Source organism: Acartia tonsa, chromosome 13 (genome assembly GCF_053477335.1).
Source record: "Acartia tonsa isolate MP-2025a chromosome 13, ASM5347733v1, whole genome shotgun sequence".
Taxonomy (NCBI): Eukaryota; Metazoa; Arthropoda; class Copepoda; order Calanoida; family Acartiidae; genus Acartia; species Acartia tonsa.
The window spans coordinates 16,510,903-16,538,276 of NC_137272.1; the positions used below are offsets into that span (position 1 = coordinate 16,510,903).

The 27,374-nt window shown below is 31.4% G+C and overlaps 1 protein-coding gene across 1 annotated transcript; it reads right to left on the minus strand.

The window, feature by feature from the left end:
• On the minus strand, nucleotides 1–27,295 carry LOC145303760 (uncharacterized). Its single transcript, XM_080145369.1, has 11 exons — nucleotides 27,167–27,295; nucleotides 26,561–26,622; nucleotides 17,332–17,378; nucleotides 16,238–16,308; nucleotides 15,703–15,731; nucleotides 14,734–14,812; nucleotides 8,952–9,044; nucleotides 6,999–7,083; nucleotides 5,124–5,240; nucleotides 2,374–2,473; nucleotides 1–1,671 (listed from the first exon to the last, which is right to left on the minus strand). Exons 2-11 carry the CDS (start codon nucleotides 26,585–26,587, stop codon nucleotides 1,546–1,548), a joined length of 774 nt encoding a protein of 257 aa, XP_080001495.1. The 5' UTR covers nucleotides 26,588–26,622; nucleotides 27,167–27,295; the 3' UTR covers nucleotides 1–1,545.
• Between the last annotated feature and the right edge of the window lie 79 nt (nucleotides 27,296–27,374).

Consider the following 27,374-nt stretch of genomic DNA (forward strand, 5'->3'; position numbering starts at 1 on the left):
TTTAAAATTTTAATACTTTTATTACAGATGAAGATATTACACTTAAAAAATTACAAAATCACATTTACTTTATTTATATTTATCTAACAGAATTACGAAAAAGGACAAATTACATTTATAATAGGTCAAAAATAGTATGTATATTACTTTAGGTTGTAAAAATGAGATTCAAAACACTTTTAATTCTTAGTTTTATATAATTATATGGATGGTAACTTTTTATACTTCTATCAAAAGCTCAAGAAATAAAGAGAGAAAAAAATTGTATATTTAAATTCAGAAAACGTATAATCTATGTATTTGAATCAATGGCGTGCACAGGGGATTGACACCTTCCATACGATTTTTGCACCCCCCATAAACCAAAATCGAGGAGATTTAAATCTTAAGGGGGAGATAAAACAAGGGGGTAAATACACCCCTCTAGGTGTTCATTTCAATCATACACATCATACTCAAAAATAAAAATAGTATCATTTTTTTTCATTATTTATCTTTACAACCCCCCTTGGCTGGTTTAGGGGGGTATATCATGGGGTTGTAGACCCTTAACGGATTGTAGGTGAATGGGGGTTATTGACCTTCTTAATTTTGTCAGGGAGGAGGGCCCCCCCCCTCTTCTACACGCCTCTGATTTGAATATATTTATTTATGTATTTCTTATTCAATTCAAATCACGTCGCATTACATTTCGTCCTACCCTGTTAATCTGGGAACTATAGTATTGATATCATATCTTGGATGTTTATGTCGAATAATATTTTTTTTCTATAAAATGTCTTGATATTGACACATAATTTGACTTTTAATAAGAAAATAAAAAAGGGTATGTAAATAAAGTTTTGCCTAATAAAGAATTGTGTTTTCTAATATAATCGTTTTACAGTCAGCTTTCCTCGAATATTAAAATAATAAATCATAAAAATTAATTCATGTTTTGTTAGTCCGGGCCTTGAGCCTCTCGGTGCTAACAAAATTTTTAATTTTAATATCCGCGGAAAGCTGTCTATAATTCGATACGATAAACAAATTGTGTTTTATTGTATAAAAAATATAATAATTTAAATTTGTACCTAATTTTGGCACTTTTGAAATTATCAATTAAACTATATATTAATGTTTATGTTTTTCTATTTATATAAAACAATTTTCAATAACTATAAAATGTAGCATGAAAAATTCAATATTATTGGAATCTGCCTAACAATTGCACAGGGATCTTTATGGATAAGACAATGGATGATATATAAATGTATATCCCCAATGGTCATTACCCCTTCTTTAGATTGTAAAATATTGGTTGAAAAATTTTGACAATATTAGTTTAAAATAATCCAATCACAAATAAATGAAAGTAACGAAAACTTTTAAGCCAATGAATAAGAAATCGTGGTTATAAAACTTTGAATAATAATTTATAGTCCAATGACCTTTCACTCCCTGCATGTCTAGGACATTTTTTGATAAGTAAAAATAACAATCATTTATTCTAACTACATAAAAAAGCATCTAAAATAAATCAAAATACGGTATTATTGGAGGAAATTAATGGGTTTTATCCTTGGGGGGTCCATTTCCAAAGTTAGGGATGACATCCGAGGGGTTGGGATCTGACCCGGGGGTGGCGTACTTGGGGCGGCAGGTACACCCACTCTCAACCAACACATAGTCCTAAAAAAATAAATCCAATTAATACAGGGATCTTAGGGGATAAGACAATGGACAATAAATAGTTATAAATCTCCGATGATAATGAACAAGATTGCCCTTTTTGTAGATTAGAATTATTAATTGAAAAGTTTTGATCTCCTAGTTTAGAACTAATCAATCAAAATCAATAGAGTAACAAAAGTTATTGAGAAAACTAATAAGAAAACCTAGTTATAAAACTTTGGGTACCGTGTTGTAATATACTGTCCCCTTTCTTTCCTGAATTACTACTTGTTGAAATGTTCCAGATTAGTAAAACTATCATCGTAAAATATGAAGTAACAGAATGTCTAATTGTCTGTAAGAAAAAATCTCACTACTATGCCAATTTACAGTGAAGCTTATCATAGGTCCTACGAAAGGAAAAAAATCCAGTATCCATGTAATATTTTTTCTCGTATTCATTCGAATCCGGTGGATAGGATCCGGTTCTCATCCATACGAAAAAACTATGTCTAGCATCGTATTGTATCCAGCTTTCTACGAATATAAAAATGTACAATCATAAGATTAAAACCAGTTTTTTTAGCCCCGAGGTGCCGCGGAAAGCTGTTTATTATACGAGGCGAGAAATAAATATTACTTTTTCTTTTTAGAACTAAGCTGAAATTAGGAAGGGGGGGGCGTGATCATCCGCCTTTCCCTTTTCAAAATATACTCTACCTGTCCAGTAAGTGTGACGGGACCCAATGGAATGACCAGAAATAGATATGGAACATATGTCTGAATACATTCACCGTGTAGGATGTCACACTCTTTAGACCTAAAATAAATTAAATTATATCTAAGAAAAAAATTATATTTATTTTAAGAACCAAATTTTCTTTTCTTTTATATTACCATACTAAAGGCTGTTCCCCCTAAAGGCCTCGAAAGGCGCTGGCGTTGGGAGGGGGGGGGGGAGACAACTCCCCCTCTCCATTTTTATTTTAAGTTTAAAAAAGAAAACGTGAGTAAGTAGATAAGTGTTATGAATCTTACTTTAGGTTAGGTTAGGTATGGGTATAGATTAGGGTAACAGCTATTTGCAAGTGTTTGAAATATGATTTATATTTGAACGAATTGTTCAAAGACTTAGAAAATCAAAGATACAACCTTCAATTAATGTGTGAAGGGGAGGATAATTTAAATTCCATTGCCCTAAACCTTTAGACAGACGATATAACAGTTTATCAATTAAAAGTTAGCAAGTCAGAAAAATGAATACAAATAACAGAAATTCTAAACTTGATATTTCAAATTTTAATTTCTTTAAAAAAAGGGTTTTATTTTGATTAATTTAGGTATCTGTTTTTTGAAATTATTTTGAAAATATTTGACCAAATTACAGGGTAATTGCTTCAATGAATTAGTCCTTATAGAAAAGTAACAGGATGGCTGTCTATTTGTCAGGATCTCCTTTAGAGTGTAGCTTCTCATAGGTATGGGAAGATAATAACTATTTTGGGTTTGGTTACCACAACCCTCCAAAGAAAAATTACCCCTAGAAATAAATGATCCCACTTGAAACATTTTTATTTTCACTTTTCCGTTTTAAAACTAAAATTTAAAATTGGGAAGAAAGGAGTTTTCGACTTCCCCCTTGCGTCAAGTTCCCCTAGAGGCCTCTAGGGGCGTAACCGTTGGTAATATATTAAAGAGCTACATTCCAAAAGTTTTATAGATAAAAAGTTTATGAACTTTATTGAAGTAAAACTGTAAAACTTGTTACATTTTTAACAAGGAAAAAAAGTAAAAAGATATATTATCTTCAAGGCTCGTCAGCCGCCCATTATGGTATTGGAAAAAAGTAGACAATTTTACTAAATAATTATCACTGGATAAATAAATTGGGGCATTTAGTAAAAAAAACCTATTAAGAAGTGATAAATCAAACTTCCTCATTTTTGAAAAAAGAAAGGGGGAAGGAGATTTTTTTCCCTATGCCTTGCATTGGGGGCCTTCACTTGCTTTACCCAATAAAACCTATCCAAACATGATCTAAGATAATAAGCAAACAAACAAAAAATTAACCCCCTTTCCCTTATTTGGAAAAATGAAAAAAATCCTAAAGTAATTTATTTGGGAGAAATTTATTATTTGTACTCTTTATTAGATTATACACTATTTTTATCGTACTTATTTCTTTCTATAATTCCAGAAAGGAGAGAACAACAAAATTAAATCAATTTATAAACCCTTAATCTATAATCAACGCATGTCTGAACGTTTTCGATTTTGTTTTCAATAAGCGGCTGTAGAGGCTGTGTATTATTTCAACTTTTCTCCAATATACTTTCAATTTATTTTCTCAACAAATTACATTATTTACTTTCATTTTCATTACAAAAACTTAAAATGTTCAATGTTATAAAATCGCAGCTTCTCTATAATTAGGCCAAGTCCGTAAGTCCATCTGTTAGTGAGTCACTTTTTACGTAAAATGATATTGCAGCAAGATATATGGAGCGCCAAAAAAAGTCAAGATTGCAGAAAATGTCAAAACCTGTGTTTTATACTAACTAACATTTTTTATGGATTAATTTTTATGATATGAAAATAGCCTCAGACTTGATGTACATATATGTATATAAATCGGAACCTATCTGCATCGGTTTAATAGTAATCGAAAGCTACAAAATTAAAAAATCTTTATACTTTTTATAATATGATTTAAGTGTATTTTTATTTGAAAATTACCAAAAGTTTGTTTCTTATGAATAAAATTGTAGTAAATATATTGTGAAAACAAATAAATAAATATATGTATGATTTTAATTTACTTCAAATCGACTTTCTTTATCTTTTATATTTTGTATTTTACTTTTATTGTAAAATTAAATGATATTTACTTCTTGTAGCGAAGCTTTTATTAAATTTGATTTTTTAAATGAAATTAAAACAAGAAAAATATGAATCAAACTTTCAAAAATTTATTTAAGGGGTGAAACAAAAAGAAACTTTATGTATAAAAATTATGGTAATGAAGCGAATATAAATTCTTTATTCTATTTGAGTGAACAGATGAACATATATATATGCTTCATTATTTTTGTAGCTGTGCTTCTAAAGAAAATTTATCCCTACACAAGTATTGAAGTAATTGGAAAAAGTGTCTCAAAAATTTGACACACTTTGTTCAGTTACCTATCCAAATTAACAGTATGTCTTTCTGTCTGTCTGGCAGTAGCTTAAGATCCCGTTAACCACTAGGCCGATATATATTTCCCCTTTCTAGTAAATCTTTTTATTTATACAAAAGATTTAAAACTATTTAAGGGAAGGATAACTCCACCATCCCAAGAAAAATACCCCCCATTTAATTTGTTTTTATTTTTCTTTAAATCTGAAGTACGCCTATAGACCTCTAGGGGCGTACCTGCTATAAAATATATAAATGATATTTGAAAAAAATTAAATAAAAATTAACTTACTCGCATGTCTCATAGATAACTTGCTGGAGTAGGTCTGGAAACTTCTGTACAATTGTGACAGGTTGTCCGCTAGTAAGACTTACACCATACATAGGGGCTGTGGTGTTGTAACTTGACCTAAACAAAGGGTTTGTTATTAACATTGTGACAGGTTGACCGCTGTTAGGCTCACTCAATACATAGGGGCTGTTGTGTTGTAGATTGACCTAAACAAAGCATTTGATATTACAATTGTGACATGTTGACCGATAGTCATACTTGCACCGTACATAATGGCTGTGGTGTTGTGACTTGACCTAAACAAAGGGTTTGATATTACAATTATGACAGGTTGTCCGCTAGTAAGACTCATACCGTACATTGGGGCTGTTGTGTTGTAGTTTGACCTAAACAAAGGGTTTGATATAACAATTGTGACAAGTTGCCCGCTAGTAAGACTTACACCGTACATAGGGGCCGTGGTGTTGTAGCTTGACCTAAACAAAGCTTTTGACATTAAAATAAGCATATTTTATTCCATGCCTATTTAGTTTAAACTCCAGAAAGTGCAGGAATCTTAAGGGATAAAACAGTCGACCATGATTTGATGTATAAACTTATCATGATACACAAATTACCCTTACTGCAGATTAAAACTATTCATTGAAATGTTTTGACACCTTAAGATTTATTTAAAGTACCCGACGTTTTAATTTAAGCCAACAAATAACAAAGCTTTTTTTTATAAACTTTGGGTACTTATATTATATATCTTCCAAAATTTTCCCCAAATGATTTTAATGTACAAAGAAAGGGTAGTATACATAAAAAAAGAGCGGGATTAAATCAATATAAAGTTGATTGTTTCATCCATAAATAAACAAATCTTAGAAATTACAAGAAAATCACTTTAGTATATCTTAATTGTGTAATTTTTTAAGTTTTTCAATGTGATTAAAGGAAATATATAACAGATATTACATTGTTAAAAATTGTTATTCTACTGTTTTTAATTGTCATGGAAGTTATTTGTTTTGAATCCAATGAATTTGGGAAAAAAATACCAAAAGATCCTTGAAATTATGTCAAAAATAATTTATTGTCTACATGTCAATATTTGTGGTTGTTGCTTGAAAGTGATATTTTTAAACAGCCAATCTTCTGTACATTTGTTTATCATCCACCTGTTTAAATTAGGGATCTAAAGGGATAAGACAATGGCCGATAAATTGATGTAACTCCCTAATGTTGACACTCAAAATTACTTCTTCTTTAGTTCACAATCAATTCTTGTACACTCGTTGGACAGATTGAACCAAACAAACAAAATTAGATATAAGTCACCAAGATTGTTAAGCCAACAAATAAGAAAACGTTGTATTAAAACTTTGGGGACCACTGTACTGTAATAAACAGCCCATTGTCCGCCTTTTTTCTGTATTTTTAAAGAGCCAATTTTCTAAAAATAAGTCCATAATCTACCTGTTTTAACGCATGTAACTTGGTCATTTTTTCGTTTTTTTCCCTATGAAGGTCTACAAATGGCTTTAAAAAAACAAGACCAATATATGCAAAAGAATAAAATGCACTAAAACCGATCAAATACAAGGCCTTACACTTGTCCGCTAGTTAAATACAACAGATATATTATCATGATTCAATTATTGTCCAAATAGATGTAAAACAATAGAACATTCAGAACAGTTTGTCAGTTTGTCAGTTCTCTTTAAGGCCCTATTCGAGCACAGAAACTCCTCCTACCCCCTATTATTTTCAAATTATTTTGCAAATAAGGTTAAGAGTTTTTATTGCTCGATTGGCATTTTAAGGGAAAGCATCATTAATTGTATCATATTCATGCGAACACAATCAAATCATTATAACAAGAACAAGTACCTGCAAAGCCTGGGGGGAGCACCACCAACAACACAACCAGCTGGGACAGTATGGTTGGCGGCAGACGCGTCTCTTTTAGATCTCACTAAAATATTTATTTGATAATTTCCCTAATCCTTATGTAAAAGTAACATGATGTCTGTCTTTATGTAGTGAAGGATCTCGCCAATCACTGAACCGATATGGTTCTCCTTTACAATGTATCCCTTTACAGGGAAGGTTTACAACTATCTTAGAGAAAGTTACCTCCACCCTTCCAAGTGAAATTGCCCATAGAAGAAAGTGTCCCTCCCACCCCTTTTTTGTGTGTGTAATGTCTAGATACTCTTAAGATAAAATACTTTCATTTTTATGATACAACTAAATTATTGTAAGCTACCCAGCTATGAATTGTCTTATGCTATTAAATTGTACACAATAATTCTCAGTTTCTTTTTTCCCATCTACTCTGTAGGAGGTCTATATTAAAAATTTGCTTTTTACAGTGTAAGTTAGAAATCTATCTATCTATCTATATGTCTATCTGTTTATCTTTCTATCTATCTATCTATCTATCTATCTATCTATCTATCTATCTATCTATCTATCTATCTATCTATCTATCTATCTGTCTGTCTGTCTGTCTGTCTGTCTGTCTGTCTGTCTGTCTGTCTGTCTGTCTGTCTGTCTGTCTGTCTGGCTGTATATCTATCTATATATCTATCTATCTATCTATCTATCTATCTATCTATCTATCTATCTATCTATCTATCTATCTATCTATCTATCTATCTATCTATCTATCTATCTATCTATCTATCTATCTATCTATCTATCTATCTATCTATCTATCTATCTATCTATCTATCTATCTATCTATCTATCTATCTATCTATCTATCTATCTATCTATCTATCTATCTATCTATCTATCTATCTATCTATCTATCTATCTATCTATCTATCTATCTATCTATCTATCTATCTATCTATCTATCTATCTATCTATCTATCTATCTATCTATCTATCTATCTATCTATCTATCTATCTATCTATCTATCTATCTATCTATCTATCTATCTATCTATCTATCTATCTATCTATCTATCTATCTATCTATCTATCTATCTATCTATCTATCTATCTATCTATCTATCTATCTATCTATCTATCTATCTATCTATCTATCTATATATCTATCTATCTATCTATCTATCTATCTATCTATCTATCTATCTATCTATCTATCTATCTATCTATCTATCTATCTATCTATCTATCTATCTATCTATCTATCTATCTATCTATCTATCTATCTATCTATCTATCTATCTATCTATCTATCTATCTATCTATCTATCTATCTATCTATCTATCTATCTATCTATCTATCTATCTATCTATCTATCTATCTATCTATCTATCTATCTATCTATCTATCTATCTATCTATCTATCTATCTATCTATCTATCTATCTATCTATCTATCTATCTATCTATCTATCTATCTATCTATCTATCTATCTATCTATCTATCTATCTATCTATCTATCTATCTATCTATCTATCTATCTATCTATCTATCTATCTATCTATCTATCTATCTATCTATCTATCTATCTATCTATCTATCTATCTATCTATCTATCTATCTATCTATCTATCTATCTATCTATCTATCTATCTATCTATCTATCTATCTATCTATCTATCTATCTATCTATCTATCTATCTATCTATCTATCTATCTATCTATCTATCTATCTATCTATCTATCTATCTATCTATCTATCTATCTATCTATCTATCTATCTATCTATCTATCTATCTATCTATCTATCTATCTATCTATCTATCTATCTATCTATCTATCTATCTATCTATCTATCTATCTATTTATCTATCTATCTATCTATCTATCTATCTATCTATCTAATTATCTATCTATCTATCCATCTATCTATCTACTTATACCTAAAGAATGTATAGAATTGACTTGACCATTCCTAGCCAGCTGATGGGCGAATAAAAGTTCATCCCGAGTTGTAAATGGATCTTGCACCGAGTCTGAAATGAAAACAATTATATACTTTTCCATAATTAGGGTTTGTAAGTTAATTTTTGTTTGTTTCTTAATACATCTTAATTAGAGCCAATCCCCCTACGATTGAAACCTTCCTTTATTTCAAATTTATTTATTAATTAATTGGAGATATAGTATTCAGTGCTTGAAATGCACTTTCAAGGAAAGCACTATTGATTTCATTGAAATTATTAAATTTTTTGTGTGAATTTATGGTTTAAGTTCTAATTACTACAATTATTGATTCGAGCATTTCATTTAACATACTAACTAATTCCAAACCGTGGACTCTAATCAACCAATTAAAATCTAGGGATTTAAAGGGATAAAACAATGGCGGATAAATTGATTTATATCCCCAATGATTATACACAAAATTATGCCTTCTGTATATTAAAATTAGTGGCTGAAACGTTTGTACACTCAATTTAATGAACCAACTAATCAAAATCTATAAAAGTCCTCAACGTTGTTTGGCCAACCGTACTATAAAACTTTGGGGACTAGCGTTAAAAACAGCCCATTGGGTTATCTAATTCAACTCCCCCCTCATTTAATCTGGGGGCATCTAGGGTCGTAGCCGCTGGTAACAAAGTCAAACTATAACAACAGAAGTGACAAAACAAGGATGATATTATCAAAAATAACGCGGCTATAAAAACATAATAAGCAGAATATAAACTATAAGTAAATAAATGTGTTACAAAATTGTTTAATTACAGGATACTGCTAAAAACACATACTTACATTTTTATGCCCTTTAAGTTATTTAATTTTCAGTTTTTGGATGGTTTTAAGCTATTTTTTACTTCCTTTCTGTATGAACAGAATTAAGAGCCCCTAGAGTCTAGATGCGTAGCCACTATCTATAATACAAAGTAGAACGATGTCTATCTGTCTCTCTGTTTGTCTGTCTGTTTGTCTGTTTGTAGCGAAGGATCTCGCTAACCTCTGAACCGATCGGGTTCTCCTTTACAGGGTAGCTTCTCATAGGTCCCGTGAAGGTTTATTTTCTTGGGGGGTGGAACACCCCTAACCCCTCTAAAAATGAAAAATCCCCCCCCCCAAAAAAAAAAAAATATTTTTTTTTTCTTTTTAAATTTAAAATTAAAATAGTGGGGTCAACTACCCCTCCCCCCCCCAAAAAAAAATCCTCCCCCCAAAAATTTTTTAAAAAAATTTTCTTTAAAATCTAAAACACGAAAAATTTGTTTGATTAAACCTCTTGGGGCAAAGCCCCTAGAGGCTAGGGGCGAAGCCGCTAGTATATCATAAATTGGACAAACCCTATCATTACCGACAGACATACAGAAGGACAAGTTGTTATAGAGTAACTTTGCAATTATTTCTGAAAAGTATTGTCAGATTAGCTGCCCTACTAAACCAGGGATCTTAAGGGAAAAGACAATTGATTTTAAATTATTCTGCATCCTCAATGATGTTAAACAAAAATACTAGGTAATACTTCTGTATATGAAAATTATTGGTCAAAACGTTAGAATACCAATTGGTTAAATATTTAGAAAAAGTACCCAAAGTGTTTGAGTCATTGAGTACGCTAAGGAAGTACTAAAACTTTGGGTACCAGTGTAATTTTGCAGTCCAATGTCCCCCCCTCCCCTTCTCCCTGTACTAATCAGAGAAAATATAATATCATTTGATTATAAAGAGATCAATTTTCCAATTAGCCAGTAGACTCAATTTTCTTATTATAACAAGGATAACAGAATAAATCATAGCCAAGCTCCAGAAATAAAACAGTCTGACAAACGATCATTATAATAAGACAGTTTTATAATCATCCCAGGAATAACCATTCCAATAATCAATGGCTTTCATAAGTGCTATTGGGCAGTGTTACCCCCTTGCTTATTTTTTTAAATATCAAAAATATAGGGAAGGGGTCTAACCCTGAGAGGCTACCAAAAATAAAACCCCTACCCACCATATTTACAATTGTTTAAAATAGTTCAGTATTTCTTTGCTGTTTAAATTGTACCTATAGTTACAAGAATCACCATGAAAAGTGATACAATGTTTCTTTACAATGCCTATAACAAAGATGAGAGCTATAGGTTGCGGACGTACGGATTGACCCAATATGTAGACTTAATTTTCTCATTCTACTGAAAATAGTCAATTATAACGTCATACATTGTTAGCTATTCCACAGAAAAACAGGAATAGTTAGGTTCATAAGTAAACAAGGAATCTTAAGGGATAAGAATTTGGACAATAAATTGATATACATCTCCATTGATGTTAAACAAAATTACCCCTTTTGTAGATAAAGATTATTAACCAATCAAATTTGAACCAATGAATAAGTTAACCTGGTTATTAAACTTTGGGTAGAGTCATGTGGAGACAATTTTAGCCTTTAAATTAAGCATTTTGATAAAAGAAAAAAAAACATATGAAATATATGTTAGAGTAGCTATTTCATTGAAATTTAATCATTTAATCTTTGGTCTAAGGGTGAATGATTAGCTTATACAATTTATTAACTAGCTAAACCAGCTTTTAAATAAAGTCAGGGATCTTAAGGGAAAAGACAATGATGAATTAATGTATATACCCAATAATGATAGACAAAAATACTCTATATGTTATTAGTTGTAAAACAGTTTGTATAATCAAATCTCAATTAATTAAAAGTACCAAAGTTTTGGAGACAACTTAGAAAACTTTGGGTACCAGTGTATTATACAATATAATATTACCTCCCTCCCTGCATATAAGTCTGTCTGTGATTAATACATAATGGTTATGGGATAATTAACCTAGACTTTCAAAGAAATAGGTATGATAGCATTCATGAGGTGAAGCTATTGAGTTTAGCTATTTTGAAACCTAAATTCATTCATTATAGAATTATCCAAATAATCCTATTTTAGCAGTGGTGATTTTGGAGACGATTAAACCCAATAATATGAGTAATTAATTTTAGTACATCAATATTTTGTTTTCAAGAATTTCCTCGACTGTCTGATTTTTGGATATTGTCGCTCTTATTTAATATCAGGGAGGGTACATCGGACTGTAAATTACACAGATACCCAAAGTTTGATAATCACGAAATTTTATTCACTTGCTTAAAAACAAAGAGTGAAGACGAAGAAAGTCCCTCAAAAAATCAGCATGTTACGTCATAAAAACGAGGGATAATCCATCTCTTTTTTAAGGGGTTTTCTTTCCCACTATACTCCTCTCCTCATCCCTCATTTTTATGACGTCATTGTGGGACTTTCTTCGTCTTCCAATAAGTACTTTTATTAAAATTTTATTATTTGGTTCAAAACTATCAGTGTCCTTACTTCATAGCAAATAATTTTAAGCTGCATAAGGGGTAATCTTGCTTTTCATCGTTGAGGATTTTTATTAATTTATCATCCCTTGTATCCCTGAGTATATGCCCATAAGACAATACTGCAGATATATGGCTCTCAGCCAAGTAATGGTGCATACTATCATGTCTCTTCTTATTAGCTGCAGATATTCCATAACTAGTGGATGTACTGTACGTACGTAAATAGAGAAGAAAGTAGCTGAATGTGACGTCATAAAAATGAGGGAGATGAGGGGAGAAGTGGGAAAGAAAACCCCTGAAAAAGAGATGATTAATCCCTTATTTTTATGACGTCACAAGGATGATCTATTGATACACTTTGTCCAGCTATGTTCTTATTAGAGTGAATATTCCATAGCTAGTGGATGTCCGTACGTCTTTTTGAAAATTGGAAACTTATAGATAACATTTGAAGTATTAACTAATCCTAGTCGTTAAACCCTACAAAAAAATAACATTCATACATGATGTCTATATGTCTGTCTGTTGTATGTCATCTGTAAGGTTTTCAAACAGCTAGATAGATTATTTCACAATTTTCAGGGAAATTTACATTTGTCTATGGAAGGTTTTAGGCTATTGTAAAGGGTAGGTTGCGAACACACTACCCATAAAGATACCCCACTTAAGAAGGGTTTTTTTATGGATCATGGAAAGAAAACAAAGTAGCGGTTTTCATCTTTTTTCACAGTAGCTTTTTTCCTATTTCTGGCCCTGCAGAGGGGCTTCAACCCAGCGGGACCAATTTCCTAACCTCGTTAGACAATCATTAACATTTACCTAACCTACTATCAGAAGCTACTGTGAAAATACAACGAAACCTGACAATTCGTTTTCTTTCCATGAACCGTTTTTAAAAAAAAATTCTACACTACTAATTCAATTATTAATTTTCCGATTTAAAACCATAAATTTATCAGATAGCCTTTTAAAATTTATTAGCCATGAAAATTTGGTTTTTGAGAAATTTAAATTTTTCAATTTTGTTTAACTAAGCATCAATAGATAACCGCAAAATATGTTATTAATTATTTTAAGTTTAGGACACTATAAAGAAATTTTGAAACTAGACGTAGTTACTCAATTTCAATTCAGCCAAAGTAAACCTAAAATAGCCAAAAATGTACATTCCCAGGACCTATGAGAAGCTTCATTGTAATGGAGAACCAGATTGCGAGATCCTTCGGGACAGACAGATTGATAGACAGCCTCTTACTTTTATGAAAGGATTATGGAAATATATTGATTTTGTTCTCCTAAATCTATCTGCACTTGACCTATCAATGAAAGTTAGTTGTACCAAATACCAAACCAATCTAGGGCAGATAAAAACTAAATCATATATTTTAATCTTGAAAAGCTTTTGGTTTAGAGAATGCCACAACTTGTGGTTTAAACTTTTTTTTACAGTACATCATAAATAAGTATCTAAAATAAATTAAAATTTTTTTAAGGAAGATTTTCTTTTTAAAAGTAGTGACGTTTTTTTATTTTTTATTTCTAGGCATTCATTTAAGTTACTTTAAATTCTACTGAAGCTATGTCAGGACAAACTATCAATAGCTGACAAAATATTTACTAAAAATTTAAATAAAAATTGTACACTTTTAAACCAAGAATGTGGTCAGATTGTTACTACATTGTGTTACTTTCGGTTCAGGATTGATCTTCTATTCATTCTTTATCTATTCTATCAGGTTTTTCTTTCATGGAGTTTCAAGAGCCACCAGACGTAACAAACATTTAAATGATTTAGAGAGTAGCTTCATAACTAAAGATGCTTCGACAGATGTTGTTTATAAACTTCCTTTTGGTTAAAAAAGAATTAATTAAATTTGTTTATGTTATTTTTTCTAATGGTTAACCTAGAGACAACAAGTAAAACAATATGCATATGCAAGAACGTCCAATCTTTTTAATAATTTTTTTTTTTTGGGGGGGGGGGGTTGTTAAATGAAAATTGCTAAAGGTTTAGGTGGAGGGTGGAATGAAATCTATGGTGTTTCCAAAAATTTTGAAATTAAATTTATGATTAAATTATAGTTAGGGGAGTGGTCTTGCAACCGCCCCCCCCCCCAAAAAAAAAATTAAAATAAATAAAAACCGATTACATCTAATTGCTAAAAATTTCTTTAAAGTCCTTTGGATATAAATTTGTCAACAAGCCTCAGCCGCAGCCACCCATTATTTTTTTCTGGGGGGGGGAGGGGAGCGGCTATTTTTCCTTGGGTCCAGCGGTTAGCGAGATCTTCGGTTACATACAGAGAGACATCCTGTTACTTTTACATAAAGATTGAAGAAGTAATTACTGAACCAATGTTTACCTGACTTTCCAAACAAATTTCTTCCTTGTCTGGAGGAGGTGAGGCCCAACTTATTTCGTCTGATTAGATCATCTATAGCCTACAAATTATGTATTATTTTACTGAATTATTATGTACAAAAAATCTTCCAAAATATTTGTAAAAAAAAACATTAAAACTTAGATGTATTTCAAACTTTAGTTTTACATTGACGTCTGAAAAGTGCAAAAATGCACCAAACAATTTGTAATAAATTTGTCTGAATAAATATGTAAAATTCATATTTTGTTTGTGAGTTAACCTAATGTATATAGAATACGTGTATATATTGAGAAATTCTCGCATAAACTGATATGTTTCTTCCAGCTGGCTAGTATATCCTGGCAATGGAGGAACATACTGGACCACTGGACAATATGATAAAAATGGTGGACGGGGGGTGTCATTTTTATTAAGAGCGATTTATCTTAGGGGGGTGGTGGTACTCTTCCCCAAAATAGTTATAAATCTTCCCATGACCAATAAGAAGCTAAGATGTAAAAGAGAACCCTATCGGTTCCACGGTAAGTGAGGTTCTTCAGTACACATGGACAGATACATAGACATCCTGTTACTTTTATTTAAGAATTTATAAATATACTAGCGGCTTCGCCCTAGCCTCTAGGGGATTTGCCCTAAGCGATGATAAAAAACAGTTAAGGTGAATTTCGTAAAAAAAATAAATAAGAAGGACTAAGGAAATCTCTTGCAAAAAAAAGGACCAAGGCTATCTCCTACAAAAAAAAAATGGGGGGGGGGTGTTTTTTTAGTTTTTGGGGGGGTTGGGGCTGTCCCAACCCCCCCAGGAAAATAGCTTTAAACCATCACAGGACCAGTAGGTATAATCCCTGAAAAGTAGAGCCCAATCGGTTCAGCGGTTACTGAGATCTTAAGCTTCAGACGGACAGACAGACATCGTTCTACTTTGTATTATAGATTAATAAAACTTACTTTATGTGGATATGGGGTTCCCTGAGGTCCTAAAAATACAAAATTATAATTAAGTGTTTTATTTATATTTTTATTTCAAATATTTTTATGTTAATTTTAGGTGTTTTAAGTTAAGGGGCACTTTAAAGAATTTTTATTTTTTCAGGACAGAGTATGATATTCTAAAAACCACATTTAATTTACTTTCTGTAAAAAGTAGAACCTAATAGATCTCAATGAATATAAAGATAGATATTAAGATGGCGAAAGAGCTAAGAAATGGTTGAAAGAACAACCAATCCGAGACCTATGCGAAGCTTCCATAAAATTGAGAAATCAGTTCAGCGGTTAGCAATACTCAAGACGACCCTACATTTTCAATTTGAAGAAAAAGTAAAACCAATATATTTTTGGAGGATGGAGGTAGCCTCCTTCAAAATAGTTAGACACCTTTTCTATACCAATAAGAACTGTAAGGAAGAACCGTATCGATCCAGCGGTAATAAATACCAACAGACAGACATCCTGTTACTTTTATAAACATATGAATGATTACCTGTACATCCTTTATTGTCTGTCAAAGCATCTCCCCACAGATATTCCAACTTTTTGGATGAACCTACACATCTGAAAAAAGGATAAATTTTATCAATTTTAATTGGAATTTCATTTGGAATAACCAAAAATAGCTATATATGGTGAAATGAAAATACATAATATGCGATACACGATTTCTTCGTATGGCTTAGAACCGAGTTTAACGCATTCTGATATTTTTCGAAGCCGTACTAGAATACTTGCGGGGAGGCCTCGTGATGCAATCTTGCCTAAATCATAACTCTACCAAGTTAACCTAACCTAACCTATCCTTTGGATAATTTGTTGGTGCATTTTTATGTAAGATCTAAAAGTATATCAAAGTGTAATACAGTGTTTTTATATAAAACCTAAAGGAATTTTGGACTGCAGTGTTAAAAATCCAAGTTAAACATATCAATATTGAACGTAAAGACAGACTTATGTTTCAGAGCAGCTTTGCTACTAAAAAGGATGACAACATCCTTAAAAGCGAAGCACAAAAAATTAAAAGGAAGATCAAACAAACACTCTTATAGAGTGTCATAACATAATAACCAGAACATTAAATTACAAGTCGAACGAAATTAACACAAATTAAATCAAATGTCATACTTTAATTTTCAGGACTTGGTTGTATAGTACCTTGCTTATTATATTGTACCTTGTTGTCATAGGAATATTTTTTAAAAATCATATGAATAGGATAATTATATCATACAAAAAATGTTGTAAAAAAGTTAAAAATAAGTATTTTAGAGTTGATACGCTCTTATAAATCGTACCTTACTGTTACAGGAATCATCAATATCATGCAAATAACGGTATCTATGCTGATAAATAAATAATCTTACCTGTCAGCAAGGAACAGCAAGGTGTAAAACAGTAATTAAATTATTGAATTAATAAATCTAACCTGTCGACTACTGTAAAACTGCCAATAAGGAACAGTTAGGTGTATTACAGCAATTAAATTAATGAATTAATTATCTAACCTGTCGACTACTGTACAACTGTCATTAAGGAACAGCAAGGTGTAATACAGTAATTATATTAATGAATTAATAACTGTACCTGTCAGCAACTGTAACACTGTCAATGAGGAGCCAAGAACAAAATATCTAAAATTAAAAAAAGATACATTAAATAATTAATAGAAATTAATAATATTGTTTTTTTTTGTTGTTTTACATTCAGGGATGTGATATTGGGGATAAACAAATTTTTCCACTATAGTCATTTGATGAAAACCTCAAAAGGGGGGGGGGGTGTTAAATTCCCTCTCCAAACCATTTACTTCAATTGCCACTATAGGACTCCGTAGGGGCGAAACCGCTTGTGTTTAAATATTTCAAAAGGCCTGTGTCTAGCTATCAAAAATCCTTTGATTTGAATTTGATACAAAGTCAATAAACATAGAATTTCAAACTTTCTCCACTTGTAGGAGTGGCTGGTGGCTGTTTCAGGGATCTTAAGGGTTAATACAATTAACGATAAATAGATATACATCACCAATAATGATAAACAAAATTACTCCTTCTGTATTATTAGATAAAATTATGGACACTACTAGTTTGTAGCCAGCCAATCAAAGTTAAGTACCCAAAGTTTTAGACGCAATGACTATGATAATATGGTTAAAATCTTTGGGTACCAGTGTAATTTAGCATCCATTGTCCCTTCCCTCCCAGGTGTAGTTTCTCAATTTTAATCAATATAAATTATGTTGTAAATTTCGTTTAGTATTCGATTATATAGATAAATATTTCAGTTAGTTATTTTGCAATCCGGGACTAAACATTTTTCGAGAAAGCACAAAGTGTCATACGTGACGTCATAAAGGAGGGATGAGAGGAGAAGTGGTAAAAGACACCCCTTTTTATGACGTCACACATATTATCGTAAGTAGCTTATAGTGCCTAGTAAAAAATGACATCACACAATACAAATGACCAATGAAAGGCCATTATTTATTGTATGTGACCAATGGTGAAATGTACAATGGCCTATAATTGGTCATTTGAATTGTATGGCGTCATTTTTACTAGGCACTATAAGCTGATTCTCTTGTCGTTATTTAAGCAGGTTAGAATTGTCCCATTGATTACAATTTCGACTATTAAGTTTAACAGCTCTAAAATCATTCCCAAAAGGTACCACTAAAAATCAAAAATTGACCAATGAGAGGCCAGTATACACTGTAATTGACCAAAGGAAAATTTATACTGTCCTCTTATTGGTCAATTTTATCGTATGACGTCATTTTTTGGCATCACTTTAAGCTATCTCTGTTTTTTCGTCACTAATCTTTTTAAGATATAATTTATTGAGCTTCGTTTATATGTATGCTTGCATCCTTGCATTTTATAAATATGAATATAGAAAATAAAATGTTTGAGCATGAAATTGAAGTGCTTGAAGTTTGTAATGGTAAAAGCTAGCCGCCTAATATTCATTTTCCACCGATGAACTTAAATTGTTCTTATGCATTGCATATTGCAAAACAAGGATGACAACATCCATAAGTATCATAAAACTACAAAATATGTATTGACAAACGAACTAAGTGAATCAAACAAATGTTTAGTAGTCATGAAAAAGAAAGATAAAGATGGCCAGAAAGAAGTAAAAATAAAAGCAGCTATAAAGCTGCTTAAAAGCAGTCGGACTGCTATGTATGTTATATGCTTAAATATGCCCCATAATAATGGGAATGTTGACGATACAAATAATGCCAGACGGAAACTAAAGTGAATTACAGAGTAGCTTCACTACCTAAAAGAAATTTCAAGGGGAGAAACTCTTTTATTATAACTGGACCCTCAACCCCCCCCCCCCCCCCCTTCGTATTACATTTCCCGAGGAAAGGAGGGAACTTTGCGCTGAGAAATATACTGGTACTCAAAGTTATGAAGAAAAAAGTTGGTCCTTGTGGTTAATTCTTAATTGATTTTCTTGATTTTATATCAAAAATGCATAGTTACATTAGAAGGTCAATGGTTTATTCTTTTTAGGAAAGCTTTATACGTGTCTTGAGATAGTTTTATGCTATTTTTGTGACCTCCAAAGATGCTAGTGGCAAAGCTACTAGCATATCATGAATTAAAAATGTGCCTTAAAGAAAATACTAACATAATATATAGGCTTTAATTATATGGCCGTTGGGTTACAAACATTATAGGCCCTGTAATTATCAGGGATCTTAAGGGATAAGACAATGGATAAATTAATATACATCCCAAATAATAATATACAAAATTGCCCCTTTTGTAGATTTTTTTTGATAGTAAGTTTGTCTTGATTACATAATAAATTATATATATCTTATACAAGGAAAAAACATAATTACTAATCATTTATTTGGTTTGATTGCATTAGTTATTTATTAGTGTAATGATTTGCTATAACCAAGGGCATTTATGTACGTACTTTTTGTTAGTTTATATATGTGATAACACAGGGAGGGAGGATACATTGGACTGTAAATAACTCTGGTACCCAAAGTTTTATGTAACGTTATCTTATTTGTTGTCTCAAACGAGTGAGAGAGAAAGAAAAAGAGACAGCGAGAGAAAGATTAAATAAAAGGTATAGTAAGATACGAGTATAAATTAAAGTATACGTGTTAGAAACAAACTCTTAATTATAAAGTAGATTCACTGCTTAAAAAAATATGATGTCATTTTATCATGATGAAACATGATGATAAGATAGATAGATAGGTAAACATGATGTCATATTTTTATGATGAAACATGATGAGAAGAAACAAAGTGATAATCTTTTACAATTTTCTTCAGTGGAGCCACAAATTTCCAACAACAAAAAGATAAAGAAATAGAAAGGTTCAAAAAATCAATAAAAATGCATTTGGACTATGCAAAAAAACTTTATTTTCTCTATGTCAGGCTAAGTAAAGTCTATAATAACAGAGGAGTATAGTTTGTAAGAATACGATAGGACCCAGTTGTGGAAATAACCCCCGTAGGGGCTAGCTAGAAGTTAGTTTTTTTTGAAATATAGAAAATAGTAGGAGTAGAGTTCACTGTTTCGGAATACGTTTAAGTGAAAGAACCCGTTATAAAGACTAATATAGTGAAAATATATAATTATTGAAAATTACTAATATTGTGTTCTCCAAAAATCTTCAATAAGTTTTTTAATAACTGGAAGATTTTTTGAGGTAAAATGATTTCTATTTGTGTCTCTTCATTTCCATTCTCAGCAAGAGCAATTAATTTAATTTCCTTATCATATCTTTTTGTAGCACGCTTTCGCTTGTTTTTAGTTAAACAGCCATTTGGTCAAGTTTCCTATATATTTAATTTACTATAAGCTAGTTTCTTTTTATTCTACTGTGAACCTCCCCCCCCCCCCCCCCCCCTCCCTATTCCTTCTTAATCTGCTATGTCAGGTACGTGACATTAAAAGTAAGCGTAGGAGAAATGTCTTTACCCATAAACAGGCGCAACTCATTACCATGGACAGTTAGGACTTAAATTAAATAGCCCGTGCAATCAAAGAGGGTTGGGGTTGTCTGATGGGTGTTCTTTACTTTATACCTGACATTACAGTGTCATTGACAGTAGTATCTCCCTTACTTCGCTATTTAAAATCAAAACATGTGAGGGGGGTTGTGTGAACTCATAACTAATAAAAAGGATTTAGCGCCAAACTTGCTTCACAAGCCATAAAAAGTTTAAAAATTGACATTTGGTTGAGGGTAATAATGAAATTTTCAAGTTTAATGTCAAATTAGATATTATAGATATTAGCCGGTTCAATTGGCACCATCAGCCAAAAGTGTTTAATAGGACTGTACGCAAAATATTTTTCCAAAAGTAGACAATTTCTAAGAGCTAATGGGATAAGACAATGGTCGATAATCTGATATACAAAAATTACCCCTTCTGTATATCAAAATTAGTGGTTGAACCGTTGGAACACTCAACATAATAAGCCAACGAATCAAAATTTACTAAAGTCCCCAATGCTGTTAAGTAACCAAATAAGAAAATACTATTATAAAACTTTGGGGACTAGTTTAATAAACAGTCCATTGTCCCTCCTATCTCTCTGAGACAAATTCTTTTTTGATGGTTATATAAAATTAGGTTAGGTTGATAAAGTGCTAGAATAGCCCTTGGGAAATACTGGGAAGCCTGTCTAAATGTCTAATAACCATTAGCGTGCTTAACGATTCACCAGAGGTGAAAAAAGTGGAAGAAAACCTTCCTGATCCAAATTTTAGGGGGTGTTAACACCCCTCTACATTCCCCCACCACACTCCACTGCTTGTAACTAAATTGGGCATTTTTTTCCAAAATTAAAACCAACAAGGATGACAACATCCATAAAAGCGAAGCACTGAAACGGTAGGACAAACGGACATTAACACTTGTATAGTGTCTAAACTGAATTATCAGAATATAAAAGTATAAGAGTCGAAGCAAAATTGTAAGTAAATTTGTTGAAAAACTTCTTGATACAGGATAATGTTTATTGAGTTTATGGACATACTTACATTTTTAGGATTTGATTATAGAGTTGCTTCGCTTAAAATATTGTTCTTTGTTGTCCCAGGAATCAATATACCAAAAATCAGATCAAACGGATAAATAGATCACATAAAAATTTGCTGTTAAAAAACTAGAAAAATCAACATGTTTGAAATGGACGTACGGACATTCTGGTAATGATTATAGAGTTGCTACGCTTTCTAAATCGTACCTAACTACTACAGGAATCATCATGCAAAGTTTGAAATCGATAGGACAATTCTAACATGCCTAAATTAACGAATAAAAGCTATCTATCTTGGACGGACGTACGGACGGACGGACGTACGGACGGACGGACCGACCGACCCTAATTATAGAAAAGCTTCGCTTTTAAAAATATTCTAAAATTTGAAGAAAAAAATGGAATGTCTTTTTTTCATAATTGAAAGGATAATTGTGTAATTAGTTGTAATTACAACAACAAATATATTGTTACATTTTTAAACAATGCGTACCGTGTAAAAATTACAAACACATAGTTTCATTCAAAATCTGATTTGTTCCAATATTATTTTATCTAGATGCGGTAAAAAGAGGGCAGTAAAATAGCCCAAAACCATCTCAAGGCTTATATTTAAAGATAAATAGCCTAAAACCGTTGTAGTACCTATATGAAGCTTTCCCTAAGCTGTTTCTAAATATATTTAAGAATTACAACTAAATGTGGTAACTCTGTTTCTAGATATATTCAAGGATTACAACTAAATATGACAACTCAGCTTCTAAATATATTTAGGATTAAAGCTAAATATGGCAACTGTGTTTCTAAATATATTCAAGGATTACAGCTAAATATGGCAACACTGTTTCTAAATATATTCAAGGATTACAGCTAAATATGGCAAAACTGTTTCTAAATATATTCAAGGATTACAACTAAATATGGCAACACTGTTTCTAAATATATTCAAGGATTACAGCTAAATATGGCAACACTGTTTCTAAATATATTCAAGGATTACAACTAAATATGGCAACACTGTTTCTAAATATATTCAAGGATTACAACTAAATATGGCAACACTGTTTCTAAATATATTCAAGGATTACAGCTAAATATGGCAACACTGTTTCTAAATATATTCAAGGATTAGAGTTAAATATGGCAACTCTGTCTCTAAATATATTCAAGGATTACAGCTAAATATGGCAACTCTGTTTCTAAATATATTCAAGGATTACAACTTAATATGGCAATTCTGTTTCTAAATATATATTTAAGGATTATAGCCAATTATGGAAACTCCGTTTCTAAATATATTCAAGGATTAAAGCTAAATATGGCAACTCTGTTTCTAAATATATTTAAGAATTAAAGCTAAATATGGCAACTGTGTTTCTAAATATATTCATGGATAGGATTAGAGTTAAATATGGAAACTCTGTTTCTAAACATATTCAAGGATTAAAACTAAATATGGCAACTCCTTTTCTAAATATATTCAAGGATTAAAGGTCAGTATGTCAACTGTGTTTCTAAATATATTCAAGGATTACAGCTAAATATGGCAACACTGTTTCTAAATATATTCAAGGATTAAAGCTAAATTCGGCAGTGGTTTGTTTATTGTGTTGTTTTCAGTGGTTTTCAAACAGGGATAAAAATATTAAGAGAAAAAAATGTTTTATCTTTTCAAAAACGTAAAATAAAGTCAATGAGTGTTTGTGTTTGCCGAAGGATCTCGCTAATCTTTTCACCGATATGATACTTCTTTTTGCTGTGTATCTCATGGTCATGGGAAGGTTTATGTTTCATAGGTGAGTACCACCATTCTCCTTAGAGAAATCACCATTACTGTTTCTTTTTTAAAACTAAAATTGAAATTTCCACTTTCAAGTCTCACTAGAGGCCGCTAGGGGCAAAACTTAAAACAGCAGCTAGTTAATAAATATAATAACAAATTAAAACAAAAAAACTTTTTTTTTTAATGAATATCTAATCCCCTATATGCTTTAGTCTACACAGATTTCAATGTTAATTTTCACGTCGTTTTCTCGTCAAATTCGTGGTATTGGTAGTTTTTCAACACAGCAAAGTAATGCTAAAAATACAACAGAGAAGCACAAAAAAAGCACGGAAGAACAAACGGACAAAGAAAGTAATAGAGCTGATAACAAGAGTCGTAAAAAATAAGTGGGAGGGGGAAGAACTTAAATTATTAGAAAACCACGAAACCTTTATATAGAGAAATATACATTTAGGTCTTTTGAGGCATAACCTAAATACCAAGAAAATTTTCAAACTTAAGTATATCTATAGCTTAGTAAAACCTTATTTTAAAACTACCCTAGCTGTTTTTCAAAATATATTTCTAGATGTTTCCTAAGAACACTGAATAGTCTAAAAGAGAATTGTATTGTGTAAATATATTCCCAGGGCTATTCTTGTTTTAATTTCATATTTTATACTTAATGACACTATAAAAAAAGAAATTTTGATTGAGTTCTCCTTTTTAAAAGTAGCTCCACATTAGCCCCGATATAGTTTTATGCTATTTTATTTGCAGATCTAAGTATTGGAATCGTTTTAGGCTATTGTTACAATTTGGAAGCGAGGGGCATAGACACTAGTGATTATATAAAGAGGTAAGGTTTTTATTTGTCTGTAGCTTAAGGTTTCGATAACTACTTAACCAATTGAGTTCTCCATTTCATTGAAGCTTCACCTAGGTCTCGTGACGATTTTATATTTTTTTTATTTCAATCTTGAGATGGTTTTAGGCTAGAATGATGATTTCCCCACCGCTTTGAATACATCAAAGGGCGCATCCGCTAGAATAATGCTACGTATTAAGATTCCTTTTGATATCTAAGTTGAGTTAAATGTCTGAGGAACTTGTAATGCACAAGTAATGAGTGATACATGGTATAATATTTGAAGTGTTAAGTATTTGTCTTCAAATTTTTTTTGAAGATTTTTTACAGTGTCACTTACTAACATATTTGTTTGTGTCAATGATGGTTTAATTTTTCATACAAATTTAAATTTGTATACATTTTGTAATTTTGTAAAGCCAAGGTCAAAAATTTTAATACAAATACACTTTTCAAGGATTAATGCTCTAATGTTTAAATTTTGCAGAGGTGAAACGTGAATAAGCTTTTAAATTGCATAGAGCTAAATAATCAGGGATCTTAAGGGATAAGACACTGGGCAATAAATTTATGTACATCGCCAATGATGATACACTAAATTACCCCTTCTGTAGATTGCAATTAGTGATTGAAACGTATGGACACTTAACTTTTTAATCCCACAAATAAGATTTCGATTAAGGTCCCCATAGTTGTTAAGCCAACGAAGAAGAAAACGTTATTATAAAACATTGGGGACTAGTGTAATAAACAGCCCGATAATAGTCGAGTACAAAAATGCCCCCAGCTTTCCATTTTGAAATAATTGGAGGAGTTGTAGGGGGTGTAGTTTTATATAAGTCACAGGTAACCCTACAGGCAGGGGCGTCCAAGCTTTTTTATTTGAGGGGGGGGGGGTAAATTTTTTTTAATGGGGGGTAATTTCCTTTTTTTTTGGGGGGGGGGGGAAATAGCGCACGAATCGCGTTGCAAATTTTTTAACCCCCTCCTCCAAAAAAAAAATTTTGACCCCGAGGGTAAAATTTGCTTGGGGGGGGGTAATTACCCCCCGTGAAATCTGTTGGCAGGTTAAATTATGTTTACCCCCCCCCCCCCAAAAAAAAAATTTATCTTATAACGAAATACTATTAAATATTTATTAGTAAAATTGCGCAGGAAGCGCGCCAAAATTTTTTTATTAGGGATTTTATTTAGGGGGGGGGGGGGGTAAATACCCCTTCCTAAATGGCTGGGGGTAAATTTTAAAATTCGTTTGGGGAGGTAATCACCCCTTTACCTCCCCCCCGCCCTTGCCTACAGGGATCATTATATCGGTTGCGGGATAACGAAGCAATCTAAAATGATAAGACAATGGCCGATAATTTGATTTCCATCTTTTGGGAGTAGTGTAACAAACAGCCCAATGCCCAATCGTCCTACCTGGGGATTTTACAAATACTTTTTTTCAACCTTATCATTTCTAATTCATTCTTTTCAAATATTTCAAATGAAATTGTTATGAAAAACTGCTATTCATCGTAAAAGGTTAACAGATTATTTTTTTTGCAAATTAATTTAATTTTTTTTGCGGTTTTCTCACTAATTTGACGGATTAAAAAAGTCATTTTATTTTTTTTAATTTGTAAGATTTTTGCAATAATTTGTTTTGATGATTTTTTAGAATCAAGTTTAAACATTTATTACCAAACATCATTAGTTCATTTTCTAGGGGGTGGGGTTTAATATTTTTAATTAAGTCTTCCATCCTATTATATATAATTGAATATCCTATTGAATTGATTGAGTTCTTCTTTTTTGGGAAACTTAGGCTATTTTGATTTTAGGTTTAAGCCTTGAGATGGTTTTAGGCTAATATATGTCCCCTCCTTACCCCATTTAATGCAGAGTTAGATGATAGGGGCGCAGCTGCTAGTTCCTTAAAATGTTTTTTTTATAATGGCTGGGGGGAGTAATAGTTAAATGGATTTATTGGCCGTCATCACTATCAAGTATTCGATAATTATGTTTAGTTTAAAGTTAAACACCTTAATAACCAAAATTCATTTTCATATATCTAAAATTTATAACTGATATATTTTTTTACTTTTTCTTACACCTATATTATAGAGAAACTTCGCTGAAAAAGTAAAAAAAAAACATTGAACTTACCGTTAAAGGATGTGTTTGAATTTTCATTTTGTACAATTTCTGTCTTTTCCTTTACAAATTACCTACGCAGAAAATAGAAATATAAATAATAAATTAACCTTGCAAAGAAAAACATTATTGCATTTTAGTTTAAATTGTTTTTTTTTAACATTTTATTTCAAATTGAAAATTATTAAACAATGATAGTTCTATTTAGAATAATTTTAGAATTAGAGTTGTTCTATAACTCACTTTGACTGTCCGCCCGTAACGTTGTGGGGAAAATGTAATTTTCTCAGCTGTTATTTAAGATATGTAGCTGTTTCTTGAGTGAGAATTCCCTGTACCAATCAGCATACATTATGTAACTTACTTAATCAGTCCTTTATTAAATTAGAATGGGGTAGTTTTTTAAATTGTTTTTTTTTCATTACCTTAGATTAGTTTATTTTATATTATATTTGGTACTGTGTAGCACCGCAGGGCTAGGCCCCGACCAAATAAAAGCCCGGAGGGTAAAGGTTCAGCATGGGTTGAACATTGGAAGAAAAAAACTTTTTATTTAATTCATTGCAAAAATAAGGGGTATGGGGGGAGGGTAGTCGACAAAATATAATTAAACCTTACCTAAGTTTTTTTTCTTTTTTTATGGCAGTCTGTTTGTTGGCACTTCTTTTTACAAAGCAAACACCATTACTTTTGAGAGAAAAAAGTTAGAAAAGTTTTTTTTAGTCAAAGTCTTCTGTACATATGTAAGTCTGAAAAAGAATAACAGATAATATGATGACGATTATTTATCGCATCGTATCAAAGACAGCTTTACGCAGATATTAAA